The following is a 14,806-nucleotide window of genomic DNA, read 5'->3' on the forward strand; positions in this document are numbered from 1 at the left end:
GTAAATTCAAAATCTGTATTTTTACTTTACACTAATATAGTCCAGTATTTCTCTTCACTTCAGAGTTTTATTATTTATGCTCCAGGAGCTATTAGCCACTGAAGTATCATAGGATTTAGGGTGCAGATTTGGTAAAAGCAACACCCTTCACCAGTCAAGTGAGCAAACTTTTCTCTGAATATTGTATAGTAAGTGCTTGGCTATATCTCAATAAGAGGGAAGGCTTTCCAGGATTTTACCCTCTTCATCTAACTAGTTTTACAAATTGCAAATCCTGGACTTGTTAAAGAGTAGGTAAAGGAGGGGAGGCATTTGGATGGTTTTTTGGGAGTTGGTTAATTCTTCCACTTCTACTTACTTAGAGTCATTTCTAATATAAAAGGGAATGCAGGAGGGGCAAAGGTGTGAATCTCAATTAATCAAGTTCTGCCTGACTTTAAAGCCTGAGTGAAGGCTAGAATAGAATGGTCTTTGCTGGTGCCTAGTTAATTTCAGACTGCCTTGCTTTTCTTGTCCTTCTTGGCATGAAGTAGGAGTGAGCCTCATCATTAAATGAGACATGCCAAGACACTAACTTGCTTGCCCATATCTCTGCTCCTTATACCCAACCTGAATGTCAAGGTAGTGAATTAAAATTATTCATGCCCGTGGCCTCCTGTATCATGTCTGTGTGGATGACATGTACCTCGTATAGCTTCAGTTTGGGCTTTTCTTCCAAATTCCCTACATCTGGCTGACTCTGGGCATTTCCACTCAGATGACCTTGGAGATGGTCTAATTCAGCATGCCACAAACAGAATTAATCACCCTCACTCCCAAGACTATTGCAGCTCCTGTCTTTTCTTGCTCAATTAATAATATCGTCATTCTCCCAGTCAGTCAGGATTGAGAACACAAGATCATCTTTGAGAGCTCATGCATCCCATCAACAATCATTTCTTACCTTCATTGTCTCTGCTCAACCTAAATTATAATAAGATCTCATTCTGTTCTATTTTCAAATACAGGCAACCCAGAGCTGAATACTCACAATGTCAGTCTCAAAAAGAACAGGACCAGCCAGTGCTAACAGAGCCGAGTCACAAAGGCAAACTGACCACATCCAGGTTCTCAGTTTGACTCTTAACCCCTGACTATCTTGACCATCAGGTCCAAGTATGTATGTAACAAAACCTAGAAGGTGCTCTTTAACTCAGGATTAGTGAGGTCAACAACCACATAAAATGAACTTGATTTGTCAAGAATAAACCTGGAATTCCCATTGTGCTCAGCAGGTTAAGGACCCAACATTGTCTCTGTGAAGATAAGGGTTCAATCCTGGGCCTTGCTCAGTGAGTTAAGAATCCTGCATTGCTGCAAGTTGCAGTGTAGGTCACAGATGGGGCTTGGATCCAGTGTTGCCATGGCTGTGGTGTGTGTATGCTGGTGGCTGCAGCTCCAATTTAACTCCTAGCCTGGGAACTTTCATATATTATTACAATACGTTTGGGAGAGTTTAAGGACATAGAATATTTAGGAAACACAAAGTCAATGCTTATCCACATTTCTTAGTGCACGATACCAGTAGGCGATGAGGAAAATATCTTGAACCCAGCCCTCAGCTGAGATCTCTTGATAAATCAACAAGTATTTCAAGCAAGAGATACGTCTGGCAGCACTTTGAACAGAGGAAGGGAGATGCTATGGGGAAAAGGACAGCTCTAGGGACTCAAAAGTTCTGGTGCAGGAACCTCCTCTCAGATAAGTGGTCATGAACCTTGGAAAGATGTTTCCTACTGGCCGAAGGCTGAAGAGCACTGAGGAGCAGAGAAATAGAGGAGTTCAGCCCTGTCATGGGCATATTATTGGGAGCAAATTGGGGCAGATAGTGGAGCAGCAACATTGGTCAGATAGCAAAATGATGGCAAGGAGTGTGGACTCCAAAGAGATGAGACTGTAGATCTGGAGGTAGCAGTTCTAACTAAATGAGACAACCCACTTTTCCTAGAGGGAGACTGAATAGTTTCCAGGGAGCTTCTGAATTTGGTTTCCTGAGAATCAAAGCATAATATTTGGAAGAGTTCTAAAAGGTAATACATTTATACTCATTAATATGAGAGACCTGGGTCTTAATAGTTTAGGTATTGAAGTATAACAAATTATGAAGAAAGCTCCTTGGGTACTAATATCTCTCCAAGCCCCTTTTTCTGGGAAAATAATGTTGGTCTGGTCTGGATCCTTCCTTGTAATGTACACATAGTCTCTGTCTCCAAATCATCTTAGATACCTTCTTTCTTCCGCCAGGGTCTTTGGTAACTAGTTTTTGCTCTTTGCTTATGCACCTGCTCAGAGTATTACCTTTGTGAACTGCGTGCTTATCAATTGATTTTCAATGAAATCTTTGCTTCCTTGCAATACAGTCAGCAAAATGCAGACAGTGGCTGTGTGATGCTACAGCTCTCTGCTTAGCCAGAATAAGCCTGTGTCTGTTCCAGGTCTCTTTGGTGGACAGGTTGGGGATGGTTTAATCCATGTTCTGGATTCTTCTGAGGTCTTAGGTAGAGCTTTCATAACACCCCTTTGAACAGTAGAGTTTGTTGTTTAATGACTGGGCTGAAATAGGTACTGCTATCCAAGGATATGTGACTAAAATATATCTAATATTTTATTATTAATCATCTTTCTCTAGTTTCCAACTATATACTGGCTGTAATTTTTTAGAACTATTATTTAATTGTACAGTTGCATTATTTAATTATAATCATAAATTCTTTGATGGACAGGAAATCAGAATCAGATGTAAGAAGACTTCAGGATTCCAAGAATGATGTCAAATGACCCCCTTCCTGGTGGATTATGCATTTATTTACTATGAGATATGTTTCTTCTCCAGAGATTCCTTCTTTGTGTATCAACTGTAGATTTTTGGTTTGTAGTTATTCTGAAGTTTTGATATAAAAGTCTATATGTTTATGAGATTGTTTTAAGTTGTTGTTCTCCTAATTGCAAGTTCATCTCCAGTGTCCTGCATTTGTACCCACCTCTTCTCATGATTTCTGATTTTGGTGGTATAATTGTGCATGGATGATTTTGTATCTTTATGGTATATATACCTTTACTGGTGAGCCTTGTCATTTGTGGAATTTTTGTTTCCTGTTGCTGTCTTTCCTTTTATGCCTAGAGAAGTTCCTTTAGTATTTGCTGTAAGGCTGGTTTAGTGTTGCTGAATTCTCTCAACTTTTGCTTCTCTGTGAAGCTTTTGATTTCTCCTTCAAATCTGAATGAGAGCCTTGCTGGGTAAAGTAATCTTGGTTGGAGGTTTTCTCCTTTCATCTCTTTACGTACATCATGCCACTCCCTTCTGGCCTGCAGAGTTCTGCTGAAAAATCTGCTGATAACCTTATTGGGGTTCCCTTGTATGCTACTTGTTTCTTTTCCCTAGCTGCTTTCAAGATTTTCTCTTTGTCTTTAATTTTGGTTAGTTTGATTAACATGTGTCTCAGGAGTTCCCGTCGTGGCGCAGTGGTTAATGAATCCGACTAGGAACCATGAGGTTGCAGGTTCGATCCCTGCCCTATGCTCAGTGGGTTAAGGATCTGGCGTTGCCGTGAGCTGTGGTGTAGGTTGCAGACGCGGCTCGGATCCCGCATTGCTGTGGCTCTGGCATAGGCCGGTGGCTACAGCTCCGATTCAACCCCTAGCCTGGGAACCTCCATATGCCGAGGGAGCGGCCCAAGAAATAGCAACAACAACAACAACAAAGACAAAAGACAAAAAAAAAAAAAAAAAAAAAAAAAACAAAACATGTGTCTCATTGTATTCCTCCTTGGGTTTATTTTATATGGTACTCATTGTGCTTCCTGGATTTGAGTGAGTGGTTCCTTTCCCATGTTAGGGAAGTTTTCGGCTATTATCTCTTGGAATATTTTTTCTGTCCCCTTCTCTCTCTCTTCTCCTTCTGGCACCCCTATAATACAGATGTTGGTGCATTTCACATTGTCCCAGAGTTCTCTGAGACTCTCTTCATTTGTTTTCAATCTTTCTCTTTTCTGTTCTGCATCCATATTTTCCACTAATCTGTCCACCTCACTTATTCATTCTTCTGCCTCTTGTATTCTTCTGTTAGCTGCCTCTAGTGAATTTTTTATTTCAGTTATTGTATTTTGCATCTCTTCTTGTTTAAGTTTTATATTTTGTATCTCTTCACTCAGTGTTTCCTGTAAGTTATCCATCTTTGCCTCCAGTTTATTTCCAATGTCTTGCATCATCTTCAGCACCAACAATCTAAAGTCTTTTTCCTGGAGGCTGAGAATCTCCTCATGGCTTAACTTATTTTCTGGGGTTTTTCCTTTCTCCCTCATCTGAGTTACAGTTCTCTGACTTTTCATTTTTATAGGTTTTTGGTGTGGTAACATGTTTATAGATAATAGAGTTGTAGCCTCTCTTACTTCTGGTCTGCCCTGCTTGTGGCTGAAGTCAGTATGGGGGGCTTGCTGTAGGCTTCCTGATGGGAGGGGCTGATGCCTGCCCACTGGTATGTGGAGCTGATTCTAATCTCTCTGGTGGGTGGGGCTTAGTCTCTGGATGGGATTAGAGGCAGCTATGTGCCTGAGGGGTCTTTAGGTAGCCTATTTACTGAGGGGTGGGGCTGTGATCCCACCTGTATTGTTGTTTGCCCTGGGGCTTCTCAGTGCTGATTGACAGGTGGGGCCAGATTTTCCCAAAATGGCCACCTCCAGAGAAAGGCAGGCTGCTGAATATTCTCAAGAGCTTTGCTTTCAATGTCCCTCCCTTACAACAAGCCATATTCACCTCTGTTTTTCAAGGATGTCCTCCAAGAACTGCAGTCAGGTTTGACCCAGATTCCTATGGAGACCTCGCTCTGCCCTGGGACCCAGTACATGTGAAAGTCTGTGTGCACCTCTTAGGAATGGGGTCTCTATTTCCCCCAGTCCTGTGGAGCTCCTGCACACAAGCCCCACTGGCCTTCAATGCCAGATGCTCCAGGGGCTCTTTCTTCCAGGGCCAGATCCCTGCATGTGAGGGTTTGATGTGGGGCTCAGAACTCTCACTCCTGTAGGTGAGTCTCTGTGAACCAGTTAGTTTTCAGTCTGTGGAGCTTCCCACCCAGGAGGTATGTGGTTGTTTATATCACGAAATCACCTAACTCTTGATGTGGCCTCCTCTTTTTCTTCTAGAGTATATACTGGCTGTAATTTAATTCAGATCTTCATTTCTCTCTAGAATTCCAAATGGGTTTTTTTTTTTTTTTTTCTGAATTACCTTTTAGTCCTATCTTTGAACAGTAACTAAAACTATCTTTTCCTATCTTTTCTCTGGACAAGGAAAAACCTCTCTAAAAATCATTCTGTCAATCAAAAACATTATTTTTTGTCTTTGTGGGCCATACCCATGGCATATGGAAGTTCCCAGGCTAGGGGTTGAATAGGAGCTATAGCCACCAGCCTACACCACAGCCACAGCAACACCATATCCGAGCCACGACTGCAACCTACACCATAGCTCACAGCAACACCAGATCCTTAACCCACTGAGTGAGGCCAGGGATCAAACCCGTATCCTCATGGATCTTAGTAGCATTCCTTAATTGCTGAGCCATGATGGGAACTCCTCCCTCCAAAAATTTTTTTTTAAACCTCTAGCCAAAAGTACTCATAGCTTCTCATCAAATTCACACTCAACTCCACACAAGTGTGAGTACTGACTGTTAACACGTATCCTTTTGGCCAGGAGAATGGTCCTTTACTGAGTAAATATGTTTTAATTAATATCAATAATTACATATTTCTCCATTGTTATCCTCTTAGTTTATTTCATTCACTTGCACTTGTAAGAGTTGCCTACTCTTGGTCTCTGTATTTCCAGTCACTTCCTGTCTTAACTAGGGTTCTTAATCTCAATGTGATTTGAAGAACTATTTTCTCGGTTTTCCCAAGCACAGTCCTTAACTAGTACCTTTCTAGATACATAGGAAAGAGGTTCTTTTATTACATGCTAGGAACATTTTTAAGGCATCAGGGCTCAATTCTCAGTTGCCAAGATGAAAATGAAAACTTTCAGTAGGTTAATCTTAAAAAACACTCTTCTGTTCATATCATCACCCCTCTCAGAATCTTTCAGTGACTCCCTAGAACTGAAAGAACTCTCATTTTAATGAGGTTTAAATCCTTTAGCATATAAGGCCTTCTATAATCTAGACCCAACCTACAGCCAAGCTTTAGCCTGGCCGCTGACATCTCTCCAGTTCCCCTGACTACCCTGGGCCCCTCCAGAAAGTACTCTTCCAACTTTCCCCTCCATTCCACCACCTCAGTCTCTGACTCCCATCTCTATACATCTCTATTCATTCACTTTTCAAGGCCAAGCTCAGATGTTATCTTCTACCTAAAACCTTTCCTGACTTTCACTTATGGCTGATCTCTACTGGATTTTGCTTTTATTTTGTGGCACTACTGTCCACCTTTTATTTGAGTGCTTCTCCTATCAACTCCTTTGGCCTGAAAGCTTCCTGAGGGAGGATCACTGCATCCTTGTTCACCCCTTATCCTCATGACTAAAAGATAAAATGTCAATAAAGCTTTGGTAAAAGCATGAATGATGGATGGGCATTGGAGCACTATGCCTCCTGTCTGTTGATGCATCACAGGGTTAATTTCAGCTGGTGAAGCGAGCTAGGCTTGGAAGAGGAAAGCATCCCAAGGGTATGTGAGCCTCCCATGTCTACACACTTGCGTGTTCCTTGCCATGGCATGATGCCTTAAACTCTCATCAAAAGTCTACATGTCCCCTGCTTTCTCTAATAGCCCCAGCCCAAAGCTTCTATCTCAGGTTGTCCCCAGAATTTCTCTATGAACAAAGAATGCAGTAGTTAAGTTACAACTCCAAATGTGAATAGTCATTGTGTCCACTGTTGTTCTGTGTTGCTAGTTGTTGACTGTGACCTTCAAAGCAAATGCCTACTCTAGTACTTAAACATAATATATTCCTTTTTAGTGACTGCTACTTTCTCTTTTATCTGAAGTCAGCCAAAACATGAAAACTAACTTTTTTTCCTGCTCAGAAATTATCTCAACAATAATAACAATTTTTAAGACTTTCATTTCTGAAAGATGTTATATTTGAGAATTCTAAAGTACTATCGGAATGCAAGTCACACAAAGGTATGGTTGAGCCAGAGCTTTATTAGGAATAACAGTGTTACACCTAGAAAGTGTTCATAGCCATCAGCACTTGAATAGAACATAGAAGGATAAGAATTATTTCTCAAGTGCCCAGTTCTAGAACCATATTTGCCTTTCAAGTTTAAAGTATAAGGCTTTTTTTTTTTTCACCCTTCAATTGTGTTATGTCCTATAATATTATTTATTTTAATTGTTTCACTTCTTCCCTAGTAGGAGACTGCCACATAATTCCTCTTGATTTGTGAAACATTACCGATTCATAGCTATTCCTTTTGGCTTCAGGAAGTTATTTTTGTCATCAGTGTAGTGCTGGCGTTGTCAGAATATATGTTCTTAGACTTATTCCATCCTCTCTTTTTTAGAAACTAATTTAGAAAGGAGCCCAACACACAGGTATATATGTCTACAAAGTTTAAATATCCCCTCCAATTGTACCTGTAACAAAGATATTTTTTTTTTTTTTTGTCTTTTTAGCTATTTCTTGGGCCGCTCCTGCAGCATATGGAGGTTCCCAGGCTAGGGGTCGAATCAGAGCTGTAGTCACTGGCCTACGCCAGAACCACAGCAACGCGGGATCCGAGCCGCGTCTGCAACCTACACCACAGCTCACGGCAACGCCAGATCCTTAACCCACTGAGCAAGGGCAGGGACCGAACCCGCAACCTCTTGGTTCCTAGTCGGATTCGTTAACCACTGCGCCACGACGGGAACTCCCCAAAGATAATATTTTTAAGAAATTGCTATATGACATGCTCATCAAGAGAACTTTTTTCAGATTAAACGTTAAAAAATATCTTCACTTCCAGCTTGGCAGTGTAAAAAGTATATTAGTTTGAGAGTTCCCACTGTGGTGCAATGGGTTAAGAATCCTACTGCAGTGAATCAGGTTGCTGCTGAGGTGCAGGTTTGATCCCTGGCCCAGCATGGTGGGTTAAGGATCTGATGTTGACGCAGCTATGGCATAGGTCTTAACTGTGGCTCAGATTCAATCCCTGGCCTGGAAATGTTCCATATGCCACAGGTGTGACCATAAAAATAAATTAAAAAATATATATTAGTTTTTATGGTGAAAAAAATCAAATTGACACTTCAGTCTTTCCAAATAATGAATATCTGAAGTACAGGAATAAAGACAATATGTGCGAATCATTTAGAACAAAAAGATTTTCTCCAATGCAGGTTACACCAAAATAACCAAAGAAGCTCAATCTTTATATTAGGATATTTCAGAGAGGTAATTTTTTGCTTTTACTGAAGCTCATGGGAGAACCCAGAAAACCATTATTTGTGTTTTAAGTGCAGTTCTCCCAAAATAATGAGGAAGCAAAGAGGCCAGGTGTTTCCCACATGGCACTTGCTTTAGAGGAAATACTTTTAAAGTCAATCCCTTAGTAAGTCTGCTATGATCCCATGAGGATGCTTATCCTGTGGACCTGTTCGAGCACGTGGCCAGGCACACCCTGGAAGCAAACAGGGGCATTAAACATTGCAAAATTTGCCTTTCTTCTCCTCTCCCTCTTAATCTTCTAGCAACTATTTCCTTCAGGTTGGTTTGGTTCCAAAATAAACCAGGAACCTGGAGAAATTTGTGTGTTGGGCTTAAATTTTGGCTGAAATCGATCCTTTCCTAGCAAACAGAGTATTTTTGTATCACTTGGAAGACTAGAAATGGGAACTCGATTCTATTGCGAGTGAGGAGTCTCTGGGTGGACATGAGGAAGCGTTTTAGGAGCAACCCTGGGACGTGCCTGGGTCTCATCTCAAGTTGAGGGATGTGCAGTGTCCAGGATGACAGGCAGGCCTGTGTGCAGCCATCCTTGATGGGGTTGAGGGTCTACCTTTCCCTCTCTTGTTTGAGAAACTATCTTAAAAATTAGCTGGTGGATTTCCTGCTGTGGCTCAGCAGGATCAGTGGCATCTCTGAAGTCCTGGGACACAGGTCTGAACCCCGGGCCTAGCACAGTGGGTTAAGGATCCAGCGTTGCCAAAGCTGCAGTGTAGGTTTGGATCTGATCCCTGATCCGGGAACTGCATATGCTGCCAAACAGCCAAAAAAAAGAAAAAAAAAAAAGCTTAATGGAAGAGACAGCCTCTTCCAACTCGAATGTGAGGAATACAATATATAATTGTCCATATTTTCATTTTAGAGAGACTGGCTTTACATGTACAGCGGCTTTTCATTAAAGGGAAAAAAACCTGTATTTCAAGCCAACTAATAAAGGACCTTACTCTTATTACTAGATATTCTAAATATGGTCCTTAAGTAGAGAATGCTGGAAGGGAGTCAAAAAGACCAAGAGTGAGTGTAAGGAAGAGAAGATGGTCTACCTTTGCCTTTCTTCCTGGTTCCCTCAATGCCAGGCTAGAGAAGAGTCAGTGGGCCTTTAAGAACCCATTTACAAGCTTTCATAGGCCTCTTGAGATGCAGATGAACATATTTAAGATTGAATCTCAGTTCTAAAGAGAGTGATTATTGGAGTTCTAGTCATGGCTCAGTGGTAACAAACCCCACTAGTAACCATGAGGACTAGGGTTTGATCCCTGGTCTCACTAAGTAGTTTAAGGATCCAGTTGCTGTGAGCTGTGGTGCAGGTCACAGACGTGGCTCGGCTGTGTTATAGGCTGGCAGCTGCAGCTCCAATTCGAACCTTAGCCTGGGAACCTCCATATGCCGTGAGTTCAGCCCTAAAAAAACAAAAAATAAAGAGCGATTATCCATCTCACCCACACATTCTACGAATGCCTCCCAGTGGCTAACTCACTTTGTATCCCACAGGAAACCAAGGGGAAAAGTAAGGGTGAAGCACTAGACCCAAATCTATCTACAGCAGCTTGAGGTGGTCTGGACTTTGTAAACAAGGATGACCACTGTCCCCAGGACCTAGGGGAGTCCTTGGGACCTTCACTTTGAAAACTAAAATAGTCCTGGTCCAATGGGGCAATGGTTATCATAAAAAACCACAACTTAGCCTCTCTTCATCATTGAAAGTCTTCTAAATCCCAAACGTTCAAAGCAGGCTACATACTGGAAACATCTGGGGAATTTTAAAAGCCACTGGTGTTGGTGTTCTGCCCCTAGTGAATCTGATTTCTTTGGCCTGGGATGCAGCCTGGCCTTTGGGATTTCCTAAACCTCCAGTGATTCTAATGCAGCAGGGTGGTTTGGAAACCCCTGCAGAAAATGATTTTGTCAAGTTATTTAACCTCTCCAAGCTTCAGTTTTTCTTTGATAAAAACTTGGCCTGCCTTTTTGCATGATTATTTCTACAGTAATAGTCAAGCTTCCACAATTTGGAATGTTCTGCCTCACAGCATAGCAATCACCTGGTGATCTTGATAAGGTGAAGATTCTGGTTCAGTAGGTCTGGCATGAGGCTAGAGAGTTTGCATTTCTAACAAGCTTCCAGGTGATGTTGGATGCTGCTCGTCCATGGATCATGCTTTGCACAGCAGGATGTAGAACATCGAAATGTGAGAAGAATTACTCAAAATAACTTTCTTTCCTTTGAAGAGTATTGCACGTCCTCAAGGTGTTTGCTATTAAGGGAAACAGGAACGAATAGAAGGAAAAGTGATTGCAGTGGGTAGAAACTCAGGTGTATTCATGAAAAGATGCTAAACATCACTAATTATTAGAGAAATGCAAATCAAAACCACTATGAGGCACTAGCTTACAACAGCCAGAATGGCCGTCATCAAAAAAGGAGTTCCCATTGTGGCTCAATGGGTTATGAACCCAACTAATATTCAAGAGCATGCAGGTTCAATCTCTGGCCTTGCTCAGTGGGTTAAGGATCTGGCATTGCCACGAGTTGTGGTGTAGGCCTTCAGCTGCAACTCTGATTCAACCCCAGCCTGGTAACTTCCATACGCTGCAAATGTAGCCCTAAAAAAAAAAATTAAAAAAAAATCTACGAACAATAAATGCTGGAGGTGTAGAGAAGAGGAAGCCCTCTTACACTGTTGGTGGGAATGTAAATTGGTAAAACCACTATGGAAAACAGCATGGATGTTCCTAAAGAAAACTAGAAATAGAACTACCATAAAATCCAGCAATCCCACTCCTGGGTTTTTCTCCTATCCAGATAAAACCATGATTTGAAAAAATACTTGCACCCCAATGTTCATTGCAACACTATGTACAACAACCAAGACATGGAAGCAACCTAAATGTCCATCAACAGAGGAATGGATAAAAAAGATTTGGTACACATATACAATGGGACATTACTTAACCATAAAAAAGAATGAAATAATGCCATTTGTAGCAACCTAAATACACCAAGAGAGTATCATACTTAAGTTAGTCAGACAGTGAAAAAACAAGCATCATACTATATCAGTTATATGTGGAATCCAAAAAGAAAAAAAAAAGGTTAAAAATGAACTTATTTTCAGAACAGAAATAGACTCACAGACTTTGAAAACAAACTTATGGTTACCAAAGGGGACAGGAGTTGGGGGAGGGATGGACTAAGAGTTTGGAATTGGCCTATGCACACTGAGATATATGGAATGATTGACCAACGGGAACAGCCTGTGAGAGAACTCTATCCAATATTCTGTGGTTATATGGGAAAAAAATCTGAAAAAGCATGGATGTGTGTACATGGACAACTGAATCACTTTGTTGAATAGCAGCGATGATCACAACAATGTAAATCAACTATACTTCAATAAAAAAGGAAAAAAAAAAAAACTCAGGTATATCCCTTTGTGTATGTGGAAGGTAGAATAATGCCCCACTTTCAAGATGTCCATATGCTAATCCCTGGGACCTGTATGTTATTTAATATGGCAAAGGTTGCAGGCAGAATTAAGATTACTAATCAGCTTAGTTCAAAATAGGGAAAGTACCTTTGATAGCCAGGTGTACCCAATATAATCACAAGGATCCTTAAAAGTAGGAGAAGGATGTTGAAGTGTCAGTGTTGAGGAGCTGCAATAGAAGAAGGACCTGAGAGGCCGTTGCTGGCTTTGAAGATAGAAGGAGGCCATAAGCCGAGGAATGGATGTGGCCTTCAGATGCTGGATAAAGGGCAGAGAAACAGACTCTTTCTGAGATCCTGCAGAAAAGAACTCACTTCCATGGATGACACATTGATATTTTGCCCAGCAAGACTTGCATCTGACTTTGGACCTACAGAACTGTAAGATACTGAGCTTTCATTCTTTTAAGTCTTGGCTGTAGTTTGTTAGGGCAGTAGTAGGAAGCTAATATAAGTATGATACTAACCCATAACTTGGGTGGGTAATAAATGGTTCCATTTTTCTTTAAATTAGTTTCTCACTCTAAGCCCCTTTTCTCCCAGACATGAACCTCAGCCCCCTGGGGTTTTTGAGTCCTTACCTCTACCCTTGGGTTTGGTAGGCGTTCTGGAGTCAAGTTTGGGGATGTGTTGGGAGAAGCAGGCTCGCTGATCCTTCTTTTCTGCAGTGGCCCCTTGGCAGGATCACCTATTGTGAGCATTCTACAAGCAGCACTTGACCACATGTCCCTGTGGGTCCTGGCTCTTCCAGACATGATGAGGAGGGTTAAGGTCCTCTTCACCCCTCCCTCCAGCACAGGAGAATCTTGGCTCCTCTCTCTCTAAGCTTCTTCAAAGTATTCTGTGTATATCTCTTTGAAGTCCCTAAATTCTCCCTGAGGTTTGAGCTTTGGAAAACAGAGTTCAGACAAAAAAAAAAAAACAAACAAAAAAAACAGGTTATTTTGATTTTCTTTGAGACCACGTGGCTCCTCTGCAGCTCTGACCTCAGCTGGCACCACAGCACAGGGGAATAAACAGGGGAATAAAAAGGAGCCCATCCAGGAGGAAAAGAACATGAGTCCATTTGTCAAGATACTAGCCATCTACTTGTGTGTGAGAGGAAAAGGGAATGAGCATTATTTTATGGCTCCCCTTCTCACTCCCCAACAAAGACAAAAGAGCCTCGCCGCTGTAAATGTGCCATACCTGCCTGGTACTTATAGAGGTGGAAGAGTATGGGGCTATTTGAGGGTGTTAGGGGTGGGCTGAAAGGAAGTAAAGAAACCCAGTGGGCAGGAGGCCAGCTTAGAGATGAAGCAGTAAGTGCCAGAAAGTTCAGTGCATCATTTCAAGATGTGAAGTTTGGGAAACAAGACTCTGAGCCTTCGGGAGTGAAGTGAGTGGCCAGCCCCCTCACCCTCAGCACACAACCATGATGGACCTGAGCTCTGCATGCCCTTGGGTGCCCAACACCTGCCCCATGGGAAAGCCCTGGGCCCTCAGAGTGAAAATCTTTCCCTGTAGCATTGCAGCCAGGCTGGCATCAGTGTCTTTTCTGAACCTTAAAATTTGGAGTTGTAAGAACAGTTTCCACAACAAAGAAATAGTCTCTATGTAAGTCATCTGTATTTTATGTATAGATTTAAGTTACTACAGTGTCTTTGAGAGGGCCAACCTAATAAATGATATAATAAACTCCAGTCTTAACAGAAAAAGACTGGGACTCGGGCACTGCCTAAAAGATCCCTTGAGAAGGATAGACAAAAAATGCTAATGGTGATACATTTTCTTCTCTGTTTATCTGTGTTTCCTAGAAGAATATTTAGTGTGTATAACTTTTAAACGATGCTTTTAAAAAAAAAAATTAAAAAGCCTTGTGGAGAAGTGAAGCTCCTTGGTTGGCCAAGGGGACAGTGTTGAAGAGCAAGGCAGAGACTCCCGTCCTCAGGTGCATGGGCTCACCTGCGGGGCCAGGACTGCCGTGCTGGCACTTGAAGAGTAAGGCCTTGTTTCATCCCACTGTCTATGAACCTCCTGAGGAATAAGACAGTAGGATCTTCAGATACTGTTGTGGCCTTGACCTTCCCTGTGTCTAGAAGTCACCAGCTTCCTGCTGATAAAACAAATAGAAACCTGAATGCCAAGTTGAATGTGTGTGGATCAGTTTGATATATGCCCTTTTGTACCAAAATTGTGGGGGGGGAGCTTCCTCTTCCTTTGAGCTTGGGATTTGAACTTGACTAAGCAAGGGAAAGGTTAGGGTTGCTCTGGAGAGTAGAGGCCCTTGGGAGAGGGAGCTTCCATGATGGGGAAGCACAGCTCATGGGAGGAGGGGTGGACAGGACTTTGGGTCCTGCTCCTGCCTCGAGCTCCTCCCCGCCACTTACTTGGGCCCCCAAAGGAGTTGGGAGGAGGATGTCTGAGAGAGAAAGTGGCCCTTTGGTGACTTCACCCTACAAAGGACTGTGCGTTGCTGAAAACCTTGAGAGTGGTTTCCAGAGGCCTTTCCCCCCACCATATCCTCAAAGAGCCTCGGCCCACAGGCCCTGCTGCATCTCCCCTGGCCTCCCAAGAGGCAACGCCCAGCTTTGCTGCCTGCCCTTAGGGAAAAGTGGAAATAAAGCCTATATCACAAAACAAGTGTGACCTGGGCAGGCTGGGGTGGGTTTTGCCACCACTATAACATTGAATGAGCTGGCACCATTCATTAATTCTTGAATACCCAGGGCAGATCTCCCCTCCTAAGAGAGAGAGTACAGTGGACTGTAGGGGTGACAGTGAGGGAAAAACTCTTCCCCAGAATGTAGAACTCTGAGGGGGACATGTGCCAACCTCACAGGGTTGGGGTTAGCATTGCCCTCGGATTTTGTGAAT

General features: G+C 42.3%; 1 protein-coding gene across 3 annotated transcripts in view; it reads left to right on the top strand.

The window, feature by feature from the left end:
• The window catches only part of RAB3C (RAB3C, member RAS oncogene family), a 317,768-nt gene that overhangs the window by 189,774 nt on the left and 113,188 nt on the right, over positions 1–14,806 (top strand). The window contains exon 1 of one of the 3 annotated variants that reach the window (XM_085002296.1): positions 12,109–12,331. The exons of the other annotated variants lie outside the window; for them this stretch is intronic. Within the exon in view, the coding sequence (XP_084858422.1) occupies positions 12,207–12,331 (125 nt within the window). The 5' untranslated portion in view covers positions 12,109–12,206. Of the gene's footprint in view, positions 1–12,108; positions 12,332–14,806 lie in introns of those variants that run through there. 3 annotated transcript variants of the gene reach the window in all.

Source organism: Sus scrofa, chromosome 16 (assembly GCF_054392235.1).
Source record: "Sus scrofa isolate SSC_HxYL_T2T_F1_AM1 chromosome 16, Sscrofa_HxYL_maternal_Yorkshire_Landrace_v2.0, whole genome shotgun sequence".
In the NCBI taxonomy this organism is placed as follows: domain Eukaryota; kingdom Metazoa; phylum Chordata; class Mammalia; order Artiodactyla; family Suidae; genus Sus; species Sus scrofa.